We start from the raw sequence: 14819 nt of genomic DNA on the forward strand, positions 1-14819 counted from the left end.
ATCATCAAATGCAGTTAAATATTTGGGAATAATCATAGACAACCAACTACGGTGGGAAGCCCATATCAGTGACACAGTAAACAAACTTCGTAAACTCTGCCATGTATTCTGCTCCCTTAGGTCCATCCTTGATTTACAGACTTTAAGGAGCGTATACTTTGCCCTTTTCCAATCTATAGCAACGTATGGTATAGTGGGATGGGGTGGTTGTGCTGAATCCATTATTAATCCTATTATTACAGTTCAAAAACTAATTTTGAGAATTATATTTAAATGCCAACCTACCCATCCCTCTAATGAACTCTTTGCTAAAATCAGGGTCTTAGATATACGACAGTTATTTACTAAGGTAAGCATTTGTTACATACGAAAAAATAACCTACTGTTGGCTCCACAACACCAAGCTCACACCCGCTTTTCATCAAACCTGGGTTGCGTGGTTCCTCAAACTAAAACCTCTTTCGCTCAACGGCAATTCTGGTTCATCGCGCCTAAAATATACAATGCATTGAGTACCGACTTAAAGTCAAGTCATTCTATATCCATATTTACTGCTCGTGTACATCAATGGATATTTGAAAGGGGACGACCTTTCTTCAAAGATTATATGAGTTCCTAACACAAAAAAAAAATTAAAAACTTCTTTTCCAACTTGTCTCATATCACGAAAATTAAAATTAAGTGTTGAACATAAACATGTTGTCTTATAGATAATACCTAAGTTATATAAACTTGCACACAAACAATTATATGCATTAAACAATCTACATTAATTATGTTTAAATTTTAATCTTGATGTTTAATATTTTTAATTTTTATTTGTATCTTTTTAATATACATATACTTTTTCTTTATTTTTCAGTTTACTATTAATTTTAATATACTTGTTTTTAGTTTTATTTATCATCAAATTTGTTTTTCTTTTTTTTCTTCTCTAATTCTTTCTTATGTTTCTATAAAATAGTATTTTTTAGTTCTTCTAAGTTATTTTTATTATTATTACTTCATTATGATTTATACTTACATACTTATGTTACTATAAGTATTTTTTAGTTCTTTTATGTCATTGTTATTATTATTTCATGTATAACTACCACAACACGGGCATTAGCCTAGTATGGTAGTTAAAAAAAAATGTCTAAACATGTAACTTGTAAACATTTATTAAATAATAAAAAATAAAAAATAAAAAAAAATAAATTATGACTATCTACAATCTACACAACGTAGGAAAACTTCAATTTCGCAAGTAAAAGGAGCCCAAGCGCCGGGTGGGCCATTATGCATTTTAATTATGTTTAGTAACTGATTTTATGTATACTTGTAAGTGACTTTATAAGCGTTATTATTTTACCTTCAAACACCCAACCACTTACGAAGTAGTTATTTAAAAAATATACAGGGCTTTCCAATAAGAGGTGTTATTTTGAATAGCCCGCTATTTCGGTAGATGTTACTTTTGAAGCTGTCATTTTTTGACATTTGACAAGTAAAAACTACGCCATTGATAAAAATGGAACGATACACGCTTCAACAACGCATTGAAATTATTAAAACTCACTTGAGTGAATCAAATGCAAATCATCTTGAGTGATGAGGCCCATTTCCACCTCGGTGGCTTCGTCAACAAGCAAAATTGTCACATCTGGGGCTCGGAAAACCCAGGAGTTATTGTTGAAAAGATTCTCTATCATCGGCGGAGTCATTGGACCTTACTTTTTCGAAAATGAGGCTGGAGCAACAGTTACGGTGAATGGATTGCGCTATCGAGAGATGATTTATGATTTTATGGCCGGAATTGGATAGTATTGATCTGGACAACGTTTACTTTCAACAAGACGGAGCTACGTGCCACACAAGCAACGAAAACATTGATCTTTTACGATTGAATATCAAAATAACACCTCTTATTGGAAAACCCTGTAAATTGCATTCAATCTACGCATCGTGAAATGATTTTTTTTAAATACCATAACTTATTTGTGTTCAATTTTCAGAGCCAAAACAGTATTCATAGGAGGACTGCTGTTTTTCTCCGTAGGAATGGCAACACTGGCTCTGGTCAGGACCAAACTGGCAGTACTTATCCTCAGCACCAGTGCCGGAGTGGCTTACAGCACCTTGTCTACCATTCCTTATCTCATCCTGGCTCAGTACCACACCAAAGGGAGAGTAAGTTACACAAAAAATTCTTCTTTAGCCGTTTCCTCATTAGATAGGATTGTAAACCCCACTTTTTCCCTGGTGGATACGACTCCTTCACTCCTTGAGGTCCTGCGCTGTCTGGGAAGCCAAAGACAGCGTCTTTCTGGACTCGTTTCACTCCAACACATCGGTGATACTTCTATGCTTCTCCTGCCTTTCACTTTGCCAGTGACCATGAGTTTTTACAAGTTCCAGTCGGTAGCATAAGGTAGTAGGTATGTAGGTAAATTAAAAAAGAGTTGTAGTGCCACGCGATTCGGTAGGCACTGCGTATGAGGACCATCGGTCCAGCTCGTCAGCACAACGTCGTCGATCGACCGACAGTGTGCGTTGCACTATTTCCAGCCTGCATACATTGTTAAAATGTTTGTTTCTAATTTTCTCTTATTTCATAAATCAAAACCAAAATTTCCTTTTAAATCAACAGATTTGTAAATTCGTAATTAAATAATTATTTGCTTAATTATAAACCATGTATTTTAATTTTAATATTATTTTATATAACATTTGAAAACGGATTTGTACAATTTGTCCAAAGAAACATCATGTCATCATTTCGATGACAATTCTCGTTTCAAACTTTCTTCTGGCAGGTAGGTAGGTAAGTACCATAATATCGATTTATCCGATTTGACAGCTCATGCGAACTCTGGTGGGGTAAAAATGCAATATCCAACACGGCCACCACCACATAAACAAACTACAGACAGACGAAATGTAAAACGTTCGGATTGAAACAGGACTTCGCTGCTCTTAGTCAATAATAGAGTTAATAGAGTTAACAGGGTCATACAAAGTCGAATTCAAACCATGTTCGTGGGATATTATGATTAACCGTCGACGGTCAACTTTAGCTGTGAGATCAATGGACTCCACAACTGGAACTTTGGACTTGTGTTGTATCGAATTATTAAATACTATGTGAAACCAATAATTGGGTTAATTTGTTTTATTAATATTATAATTTCAAAGGCTTCACGGTTAATTAATAACAATGTTTTCTCGCTTAACTATGTACAGATATCCCAGAGTTGTATCGCTGATAGTTTCCTTGTAACCTCCCTCTCTTTCGATCGTCCACGCTTGAAAGAAAAGTCACAACGGGGCTCTCAGCGGCAGGCCCATTATCGGCCCATCACATAATAGCATTAATTATTATCATGATGCAAGTTTAGTTCAACAATATTATAATATATGTAAGGATAATAAATACAACAATTAAAAAAGTATATCATAAAAATAGCAGCACAATAATACGCAATCAATTAAATAATCATTATTAAATATCCGCAGTGACAGATAACATCATTTTACACGCAATCATAATGATGTAAAAAAACACCAATTATTATTATCTACCTTATGACAACTAAATTATTGTAATATCTTTGTAAATATGTGCTGTTGTCAGATAATTTTTTCCGACTCTTTCCCGTGCAGCTTGGCATAATATTCTTGAAATTATTTTTCACTGCTATGGCAACACCAAACTACTCCTTTTGTATTATAAATTTGTTCTTCAAATTCGAGTCTGGAAACAAGAGAAAACAACATTAAAGGATTATTTAAAGTTCTTTTATATTTTATAATTTTGATTTAACAACCCGCTAACAGGGTTCACATATTGTTGGCGGGTTGGCGATCAAGTGATGTGTTTTCTTCCTTGCAAAGCGTTAAATAATAAATTGTCTTATCATCATCTCCTTTAGAAAGTACCATTGATTTCTGAACAACATTTAGAGTAAGAAATATGAGCCACCTTTGCCATTTAAAAGATCGCAGCACCGTCAATTCTGTTTAATTTTATTTCAGACCGTACTTGTTATTGTAGTATTGTACCTCTCCTATCAATAAACTGGTTCCAAAAATAGCAGGTAACGTTCCAATGACAGCAAAGTCACCGTGACAGAGGAACCGCTGCACGAATAGCGAGCATCTCTATCTGACAGAGCAAGACATCGCCATCTTTAATATTTATCTTTGACGAAATAAAAGTAAAGCTGTCACTACTTTGCCGGGTTTTAAATTTCGACTTGACAATAATATTAATGCGCTATACTTCCTATCTTATTTATTCCAACTAGATTTTGGAGACCTTACAAAAAGTTTAAAAACACATTACAAGTTTAATAAAAACCAACGTTTCTGTGATTCGTTAACTAAAAAATATCGTCCGAAGTTATTTCGTATTGTTCAAAAAGTGACAATATTGTGATCAAACACGTGCTAAACAATAATATTTCCGTTATCATAAATTAATAAATTAGATTGGGAATGACTTTTGAGCTTGTCATCGATCAAGGACAGAGTTATTTTTATAATTAGTTTTTTGAAACCTAACCTAAACGTCAATGTCGCTGTTCATTGATATGATTTTTGAAAATAGTAGTATACCGACATAGAATTGTGAAAAAATATTATTTTCTCACCAACAGAATACAGAAGTTTCGCTTTGGTAGTTGTTTTAAAGTTGTGTTATTATTTAAATAGTGTTTAAAAGCACTAATTAACAATGTCTTCTCCACCGAAGAAGAAAAAAGTAGAAAAGTTCCAGTTGGACAATCTAGAGAGGGCAGAGATTCGCCGATGCATTCACCAATTTCATATAGATTATAAAACTTCTCCAACTATTACTCTGAAGAAAATGCACCAAGTTTTAATGCGTCGCATCAACTTTGGCGGAGAGAAAGCTTCCTTGCGAAAGATTTTGCACTCTCTCGGATTCCGGTGGAAAAAAACAGAAGATTATAAGAAAATACTCATAGAAAAAGATAGCATCAGAGCTAAAAGGCCCGGGTATTTAAACGAAATAGCTAATTATAGAGTGGAAGGTCGACCAATTGTTTTTACCGTTGAAACTTTCATTGATAATCCGGATCTTAAACTTCCCACCATCTCCGAAGATAATGAAACTATACAAGTCATATTGGAATGTGATAAACCTGATGAGGTACAGCCAGATACAACAAGTACTGCCAACTTAGAAGAAGATCGCAAAGCTGTTCTAGCTATGCTGGAATCTTCCGGAGAAATCAGCGATCTTAAGATAGAAGATATTGATAAAAGTACATTAGAAGAAAGTGATAAAAGCAACCAAGTTAAGCCTGAACACATTGGTGAACTTCAAATCAGTGAAGCTGTAAAACCAGAAGCTGTATTAGAAGCCTCGACTCTTGAAATTTCTTTAGACGCCATGTTAGAAGAAAGCGAAAGAAACTGCGAGGCCATGTTGGAAGAATACGATAAACGTAATAGAGATACGTCAGAAATGCCCGGTGAAATGACTTTAGAAGCCATGTTAGCGGAAACAAGCGGGAGTATTATTGTAGCTGCACCTGAAGCCAAGTCGGAAGATACCGTCAAAAGTAACGACAGCGAAGAAGACGCCTTAGAAAAAATCATCAAATTCACATTAGAAAAAATTAGCAAACCCATTGCCTGCACTTCCAGAGAAACGGGGGAAATCATCCAATGCACTTCTAAAGAGACCGGAGAACCCTTTGTGTGTACTTCTGTGAAGATGTGCAAGAGCATCTCCAAGGAAACTGGTGAACCAATCGAATCCACCTCTGCAGACTGTGCTCGACCAACGCCTTGTGTTAAAACCACCCGCACTTCTCCAGAAGTTACTGATAAAATCATCGAAGCTACTTTGGAAGAAATTTTTAAAGAAACTGAACCAACGCAAGAGGATTGTAAAACTGATGAAGCTATCTTAGCCAAGAGTCCTAAAACAGAAGAAACTAATTTACCGGTTGAAACCAAATCGGAAGAAAAGGATGAAAGTACATCTAAAGGAACCGATAAAGCTACCAAGATAAAAGATGAAGCCGTTCAAGCTACTTCTACATCAGCCAATACTGAAAATGCCAGGATGGACCCAATTTCTAATATTTCCCGCTTAAATGTAGTGGTCGCAGTGGGAGAAAATTTGTACTCTCCAAATAGCTTGCTGATATACGAAGCCAAACCCAAAGCCAACGGGAGCTATAAAACATCTAGCAAAACCTACGAGAGATGGCTGAATGAGAAATTGCTACCCAAACTGCAACCCAAATCCGTTATCGTCGTTGACATGGATTCCGCTCACAACAAAGAAACTAATTGCGTACCATCGTGGTACACGTCCACCAAAGCCGCTATGGAAGCGTGGTTGACCAAAAACAACATATCTTTTGTTCCTGAAATGTGTCGAGCTGAATTATTTCAACTTATTCGTATGAACAAGAAAGATCATGTGAAGGAGTACCTTTTAGACCGAGTGTTGCGAGAAAACGGACATGTTGTACTACGCCGGCTGTCAAACCATCAAGATTTAAACCCTCTAGAAACAATTTGGTCTAAAGTCCAGGCGAACATTTCTCCGAAGCTCATCAATAATTTCAATACGAAAAGTATTCGCGGCGTTTTGAACGAAGCCATCAAAGAAGTGGTGAAAAAGCACTGGACAGGTGAATGCGCAAAAGTTAAAGAACGCGAAGAGAAATATATGGAGTTTGAGTATATAATGGACGATATAACAGACGATATAGCGCTGTTGGACGAAGATCAATCTGAGAATTGTTCGCATTCAGACAGCAGTTCGGATACGGACATGTTCTGTGAACTGGACAGTGACGATGATTGGAGCGATGTATACTCCAGCAGCAGCGCCAGTGGCTCCTCCTATACCTCCTGGGATGACATCAGCGATGATGGTCCCAAGAGCACGGAACACATAGATCCCTCCGAGGGGTTTTTTACTTTTTAAACAAACGTGAGTGTTACATATTGTTACTGCTCTTATTTAGTCACTAACATATCATACATGTCACACATAGTCTTTTGCGTTCTTCAATATAAAATAATTAGAATGTTAACACACTTTCGGTGGGAAGGTTAGTTCTACCTTTTACGCCAGTCTACTTGAATGTCTGTAAAGGCAGGGCTGTCCGTTAATTCTATATGACTATTGTAAACCAAGCTTTTTGTAAGGATCCAAAACATGTATAAACAATGTAATACAAGTTTCCCAATTTCCTAACCTTCTTGTTTCTTGTGTGGAATAATATTTAATCAAAAGGAAACTATACTACATCTGTAGAATGTGTAATAAATCCTCAAGCTTACGGCACTTGAGATGCGAAAATCCTTATGTTTTGTAATGATTTGTGCGAAAGTGAAAACCAAATTTTTTGTAATGTAATAAAATACATACATATTTTTTTGTAATGTAATAAAATATATACAAATTTTTTTGTAATGTAATAAAATACATACATATTTTTTTGTAATGTAATAAAATACACACATATTTTTTTGTAATGTAATAAAATACATACATATTTTTTAATCGTTATAGTGAGTTTTAACCTTTCAGACAAATTTGTTCACTTTTGGGAACAACTCACATGGTCTTATTAAAATAGTTGTATCTCCCTTACTGTCACAGTGAGAAATATGATCTGTACGGTGTTAGAAAGAGAAAACACTATGCTTTATTTTCAACTCTAGAAGTTAACTAGAGAAGAATTTAAATGTACACTTTTATGAAACCAACGGTTCCGATTGCAATTTGAAAAAAAATTGTAAATTTATTATTAATTATTTTTGTATGAAACGATAAACCACAGAATCTTGCAATGGTCTCGTGCGCTAAACGAGCAAGTAAACGAGCAAGGTATTTCCGTCAAGATTTCCGTATTGTTGGTCAAAATTGTCGTGTATTTCTTATTCTTGTCGACGTATTGTTGTGTCTTGACAGTGAGTTCACTCGGGTACCGATATTATGATAACATTGCCGAACCAAATCTATTTCCTTCTCTCTCTGTTACATAATCTGCGCCACCCACCCGCTGCCAAAACTGTCATAATTACGAACGTGATTAGTATTCATTAATTACCGTAGCTCCGTGAAAATTCACTGGATTGTATAAATTCTTGAAAAATCAGTTCCAAGTTTGAAAATGATAATAAAACAATTTTTTGTCAAAAATCTTATAAGTAACTTCCAGTTCCAATTTTGAAAATGACACTTAATCCCAAATCAAATTTGAGTTCATTGTACTAGAGTTACGCAGGACACACCGCCAACCTAAATTAGTATTTTTAATTACTGCAATATTGACTGCCAAAACATTTGTTCGGCAACAACAGGTATTTTATCTTGCTCTTTTATGAGCACCTTTAGATTTTCGAGTTTGATTAATTTTTTTCATATTAGATGTATCGAATGCAATGCTACCCAAAGGCCGCAAAGCAGCTTTCTGACCATTGAAGGATAAGAAAGCTAGTATTTACATTGCATCCTCTCCCCGACCGGCGAGTAATGAGCGCAACGCGTGCTGCGGACACAGTATTTACGTCGCATCCCCTCTCTTTTGCCCAGGCGAAGCCAGGCCAAACATTGACCGGCGACCGTCAGCCAATCACCGCAAAGCACGAAATAACTAGAAATATATCTCTGTTCATATATAATTGCACAAATTAATGTTAGTTTTGCGTGAGTCTCGCCGCAATAATGCTAAATAAAAATATACAGTTTGAAAGGCTGGACTCGCGTCTATGTTGTAAAGTAAGAATGAAATATGTAAACATTAATAAGTAGTTATAAGGATTTCCTCACACCAATGTCGGGCTGAGGATCCACTGATTCATATTTTACAATTTATTATAAAAACATTAAAAATGCTAGGGAAAAGCAGTTTTCATGAGATGAAGCGGTGTAAAGAGTACTACTGAATATGTAATTTTAATATTGACTATTAAAGTCACGTTTAAACACACGAAGCTGCACCTCGTTAATATGGGGCGGTCCTGACGCGCGAAAAACGATCTCAAGCATCTCTCTTCCGACATCTACTCTGACCGCTTCACTCTGGACTGCTTCTCCCGCTGGAGACAAAACAAGCACCTTTGACTTCTGACCTTGCGCTTCCTTGGACTACCGACTGCTCTCTCTTTGGATATACGACATCACAGCAACCGGATCAGGCCCTGAACATAAAGCAGCTCACCGACTAGAAAACTCAGCACCCCCTATTTACAGTCAATATAAAGGACTCCAGTCTGATATGTTAGACATTTTATCTTGTTTATGCCTATTTATTGTTTTTAGCGAAAAGGTTACAAGTGTAAAAGTTAATTGAATCATTTGTAATTTGTTGCAGTTTTCAGACGAGGAGTCGGCTGAACCGCCACCCGCGAGAGGTCTTGGCATGGACATGGCCATCATTGGCTCCACCATCTTCTTGGCCCAGTTGTCTCTCTCACTGGTGCTTGGCTGGCTCATAGAGCTGGCGGGGGGTGCGTGCGTGGTCATCTGGACGGCCGCCATCTTGTCGGCATTCTCCGCCATTGCCGCCACGCAAGTCACCTACCTGGATCTATAAAATACTAATTTAAAAACAGAACAAATGCTATATTATGCTACCTGCTACAATGCACTGTGATGAATTGTATGATGAACACTAAATTTGTGTACCTATTAATTTTACTTCATCCGTGCTTCTGTTTTGGCTACATAGCTGGATTTTATTTTAATGAAGAATTGTACATTTTTTAATACTATTGTTGTTAATATTTTTAAGTAAATCAAAGGGTGTTTCTAACACCGCGTCACATTTGATGGCAGTGGCATTTTGAATTTTCAATATTTGAGAGGTTCCCGGGAATGTTGATTCCCGACCCATTTTAGATTTTGATGAAATTGTGATTCGCTGAAAAGCTTAACAAAGTGCCTGTTTTGCTTGAAAACTGGTCACAGTTTGATCAAAAGCTGGGAAAAGCTGAGAATAAGGAGTTGCAGTCAATTTTTTTATTATGAAAGTTCACCTTCTTAAATACTAGTACTTTTTTTTACAAATGTCGATTTCATAGTTTTTTTAAATTTTATTTTATAAATTTTTAAAGATTACAATTTTGGTGATTTTCTCAACTACCCATACTAGTCTTACGATAGTACTTATGGTAGTCGTACATGATTTATGTAAGAATGGAATGACAATGAAAATAATTTTTTAAATTTGCCAGCCAAAATGATTAAAATCTGACAGGGTACATGTTACGTCATAAGTATCTCGGTTTTGTCGGTTACATAACACTAAGGTCAATCCCACTCAGTTCGTTATGAAAATAAAAAAATTCTTAATGCATGCGGCCGGCCAACCTGTGAGGTAGCGGTTTAAGTGCTGTCGGGACCCGCCGACCAATCACATGGCGTTTTGACGATTTCTTAATTCTACATGTAAATATATGTAATAAAACTTATATATTCAGAATCAACGTTTGTTGATCTATATGAATGTACGTTTTTTGACCCATAATAGTTTCCATCAAAGTTTCTTATTGGATTTTACCTGGGATAGTTGAAAAGGGTGAAAATTCAAAATGATGCTGTTTGTCAGTTAGAAAGTCATCAAATGTGATATTTAGAACATGTTTTATCTGTGGTTTATCAATTGTGATCTAGAACAACACCCATCCATCTACCATATTCACTTATCTGTGGTTGATTAATTGAGATCTAGAACATCACCCATCCATCTACCATATTCACTTATCTGTGGTTGATTAATTGAGATCTAGAACATCACCCATCCATCTACCATATTCACTTATCTGTGGTTGATTAATTGAGATCTAGAACATCACCCACCCATCTAGCATATTCACTTATCTGTGGTTGATCAATTGTGATCTAGAACATCACCCACCCATCTACCATATTCACTTATCTGTGGTTGATCAATTGTGATCTGGAACATCACCCACTCATCTACCATATTCACTTATCTGCGGTAATCAATTTGTGTTTTGTGTTGTGATACATACCTACGTACGCACCTCAATATGTTTTAGAGCAAGGCTGCCCAACCTTTTTAGCAGTTGGGCGAAATTGACGATTTTGAATCACTGGCGGGCCACTGAATACCTGACGGTTCCTATTTCCATGGGGGGGGGGGTTGTTAGAGAATTTCTATAAAACACAACAATTCCCCACAAAAAAATCTGAATAAGTACTCCCCACAAAATATTTGAAATCCATGGGGGGGGGGGGGGGTTATTACGGAACTTCGCTGAGGTGTGTGGAAAAATTCCGAGCACCCAAACATCATATGTGATTCCCCACAGCAATTTGTCGAATTCCATGGGGGGGGGGGGGGGGGTTGTTTCAAAAGTAAATTCAACAGGTTAGATTTTTTCGTCGCTGATTCTCGTTCTAAATAGCGATAAATCGCCGTCGTTGGCAACACTGGTGACCGCGCGCAAGCTGCATTGTTTGTTTTACCGCGGGCCCGCGACACTTTTTCAGATTTGCGGATTGGCGGGTTTTTTGAAAATGTTTCACGCGGGCCACTTATAATTCGTTCGCGGGCCACATTGTGGCCCGCGGGCCTGGGGTTGGGCAGCCTTGTTTTAGAGCAATACAATACATTATTATTATTATTATGTTTATTATACGTTACTATTATTCTTGTGCTAGCTGCTGCACCTGCAAAAATTCTAAATCAAGCTGTATTGATTTTTTAAGATTTGAACACACAAAATATCTATTAACTTTTTCAAAAGTTATTTCAAAGAGCAGTTTTTTATTTAATTTTTTATGTTAATTGCGCAAGATTGTCAAATGTCCCAAGCCAAAGAAACTATGGCATCTCCATTTGGGGAATATTGTGAAGCTGAAAAAAGTGGGGCAAGGCAGTGAGAAATGTAAGATGGAAGTAGTTTTAGAATCGTGGTGTATTTTTATAAAATTTTGTATGGCATTTCTTTTGTCAATATTTTGTGTCATTAAATAGAGAGAATAAAGTAAAATAATTCAATCCAACACTATATTATTGTATTTTGAAATATTGTGTGATGTCATTCCATAGCAAATTTTTTTATCAACTTTTGTATTGCTATTAATTTTACTTGATAATTTTAACATGGTGAAACTGCGCTCAAACTATTGTTATTTTGAATTACTTATTAATTTTGTTTCTTGTTAAGTTTTAGATATTGTAACATCTGCTTCTTAATATTATATATAAATATAAGATATAAATATAAGACTACATGGCATCGCTGGGCGCATAATACCTGCTGCGTGAAAAATTTCAAATTTTACCAAAGAGTTAAAAATTTATTCCTATACAGGAAAATGAAGGGAGATTTCTATTTATTGTGTACATTAACAATTATTATTAGAGTAATTAAATATTATTTGAAGTTCCACCTTCATTTTCCTGCTTCAAAATTGGTTTTATTCAATCTCCTGCAATTTTTATTTTTCACATTGGAGATATTACGCGCCCAGTGACGATAGTCTGATTTGAAACTGGTAAAATAGTTTTTATTTTGCATAAAAGTTTTCAATGGATAAGTCGGTAATTTTATGTATTATCTTTATGAGTCGATTTTCAATAATTTAATTACATTCTGTAAAAAATATTTTACAATGTGTGCCAAATAAATGATGATAGTTTTGTACAATACATTATACTTTTGTAGAAAAACAAGCAGAGTTGGTGGTTTTATTGTATTATTTGTATTTTATTTTGGTGTTTGGGGAGGTGAACGAAAGCAAATGGAGGGAAAGTCGGATGGGAAAACAAAGAGTTAGGGGAAGGAAAGAAGGGTAGAAAACAAAGAGGGAAGGAATTTAAAGATGATGAAAAGAAAAGAACAGCTGATAGCAAATAGTCAATGAAGAAAAAAATGAACTGCGGATAGCAAAGAGTTATTGAAGGAAAGAAAAGAACTACAAAAGCAAAGAGGGAAAAAATAAAAAATGCAGATAGCTAAGAGTTGATTAGGGAAAGGAAAGAACTGCAGATAGCCAAGAGTTGCGAGGGAAAGAAAATAACTGCGGATAGCAAAGAGTTAATGAGGGAAAGTAAAGGGAATTCAAAGGAAAGCAGGATGGGAAAATACAGAAATTAAAGAGATGTGAAAAGCAAAGAGGGAGAGTAAAGAAGGATGTACATACATAAATCAAATTATATTTTTAAAATATTTTTTCAACTGTTAATACTGGGTTAAACTCCATTGTATAATAAAACCATTTTTTAAACTTTATTCCACTTTTATTTCTTTCCGACCGGATCCAATTGACGATCACAACCATCTTCAGATTGGTGTATTTTTGCAACCATCGCATTTAAAAAATATTGTTCAATTTAACCTAGCCAGCCCGAAGAGGGGTATAAAAAATCCCCATGTTCCACCTTACAGAAGATAACTCGATAATTAATTGTATAAATTAATTAATATTTTTAATGTAATCCTTGAGAAAATAACAATTCTTCCATTTTTTGTTTTCCAGTATTCAAAGAGAGTGATATTGTAAAACATTGTTTTTGATGAATATTAGTGCAAATCGCGTTGGCTGCGGGTGTATTGTATGCTTTTTGCTACCAATCTTCTTGTCTTCTCTTTATGTTCTTGTGTAATGTCATTTGTTAGTTTTACAAACTTGGATAGCCATGTGGGATAGACCGTACCACAGATGCAAAGGAGCGAAATTGAAAATCAAATAAATGTATTTACAAATTGGTTTGATTATATTTTATTAATTACAGGAGAAAATTTTAAAATGGAGGGAACAGAAACAAAACAAACGAGGAGAGAAAGAAAGTAGGACGGAAGTGTAAAAAAAGTGAGGTAAAGAAGAGTAGAAGTTTGGAGCATAAAAAAATAAGTTACTTGTATAAATAAAACACAATTGGGCTATGGTAATTCTCATTTATTGTTTTGTTCAGTCTAAGAGCTAGTTGAAGTTCCGATGAAACAGGTTAATAAGTTAATATCATTCGGCTATAGTATTACCAACATTAAATATATGTATTTCTATTCGTTGATATTATCAGGAATTCTCGTGCAGTTATAGTAAAATTCAACATCTTTATCCTTCCACAAAAAACAAATAATACAAACGGCAATGGACAAAATGAATGGTGAACACGTGACAGCAATTGTACCTTTGGATTCAAGTTTTACAACACAAATTAATTCTTTACAACCAATGACGTTACAATACTTCTAGACTTGCTATTGTCTCACAAACTCAAGATGAAATTAGTACTAAATCTATGAAATCGAAAGCACTTGGCTTGCCACTTTGAGATTTCTACAGCGCGTCTATGTATATTGTAAAGTCATTGATTACTACCATTACCAACTCACTCCCGTCGTCATAAGTAAAACATTATCCACAAGAATTACATTAATTTGACAACCACTGAAGAGATAAACTCGAAGAGGGCCGATGTCATTGAGGAAATGAAGGACTGAACCTTAAGACCCATATTGTGGGGGGAGGAAACACAGAGCCAAGCTGTTGATAACTCAAGCGACCCATTCTCATGTGTATTTTGCGACAGAGCATCTTCCATTGAAATACTAGTAGAACAAGAACAACTTTCCCACCAATCTGTGCTCTAAGGACTAATCCGTTTGTTAAGATGAAGGAATCTATCAAACTTGACTCTGGCTTTGATGGGGCCTGAAGTTAAATTAATATTGATGGAAAATTTATGATAGTATAGCCATCTTGTACCTACCTTCCGTGCATTTAAATAGATCCGCCACATCTGCGTATCTATTACTAACTTCATGTAATCTAGGTACAAGCGAGTGTTTGAAATATGTTA

The 14819-nt window shown here is 35.5% G+C and overlaps 1 protein-coding gene across 2 annotated transcripts in view; it reads left to right on the forward strand.

Moving 5' to 3' along the window:
• Positions 1-11172, forward strand: part of LOC149410364 (membrane-associated transporter protein-like) — a 42930-nt gene extending 31758 nt beyond the window's left edge. The window contains exons 8-9 of one of the 2 annotated variants that reach the window (XM_089648561.1): positions 1998-2172; positions 9354-11172. In XM_089648561.1, coding sequence (XP_089504687.1) covers positions 1998-2172; positions 9354-9575 — 397 coding nt within the window. In that variant the 3' untranslated portion in view covers positions 9576-11172. Of the gene's footprint in view, positions 1-1997; positions 2173-4198; positions 6962-9353 lie in introns of those variants that run through there. The other variant, XM_089648560.1, reaches the window with a different exon arrangement.
• The last annotated feature ends 3647 nt before the right edge of the window (positions 11173-14819 follow it).

This window comes from Hesperophylax consimilis, chromosome 28 (assembly GCF_061612785.1).
Source record: "Hesperophylax consimilis isolate HC1 chromosome 28, BYU_Hcon_1.0, whole genome shotgun sequence".
NCBI classification, from domain to species: Eukaryota; Metazoa; Arthropoda; class Insecta; order Trichoptera; family Limnephilidae; genus Hesperophylax; species Hesperophylax consimilis.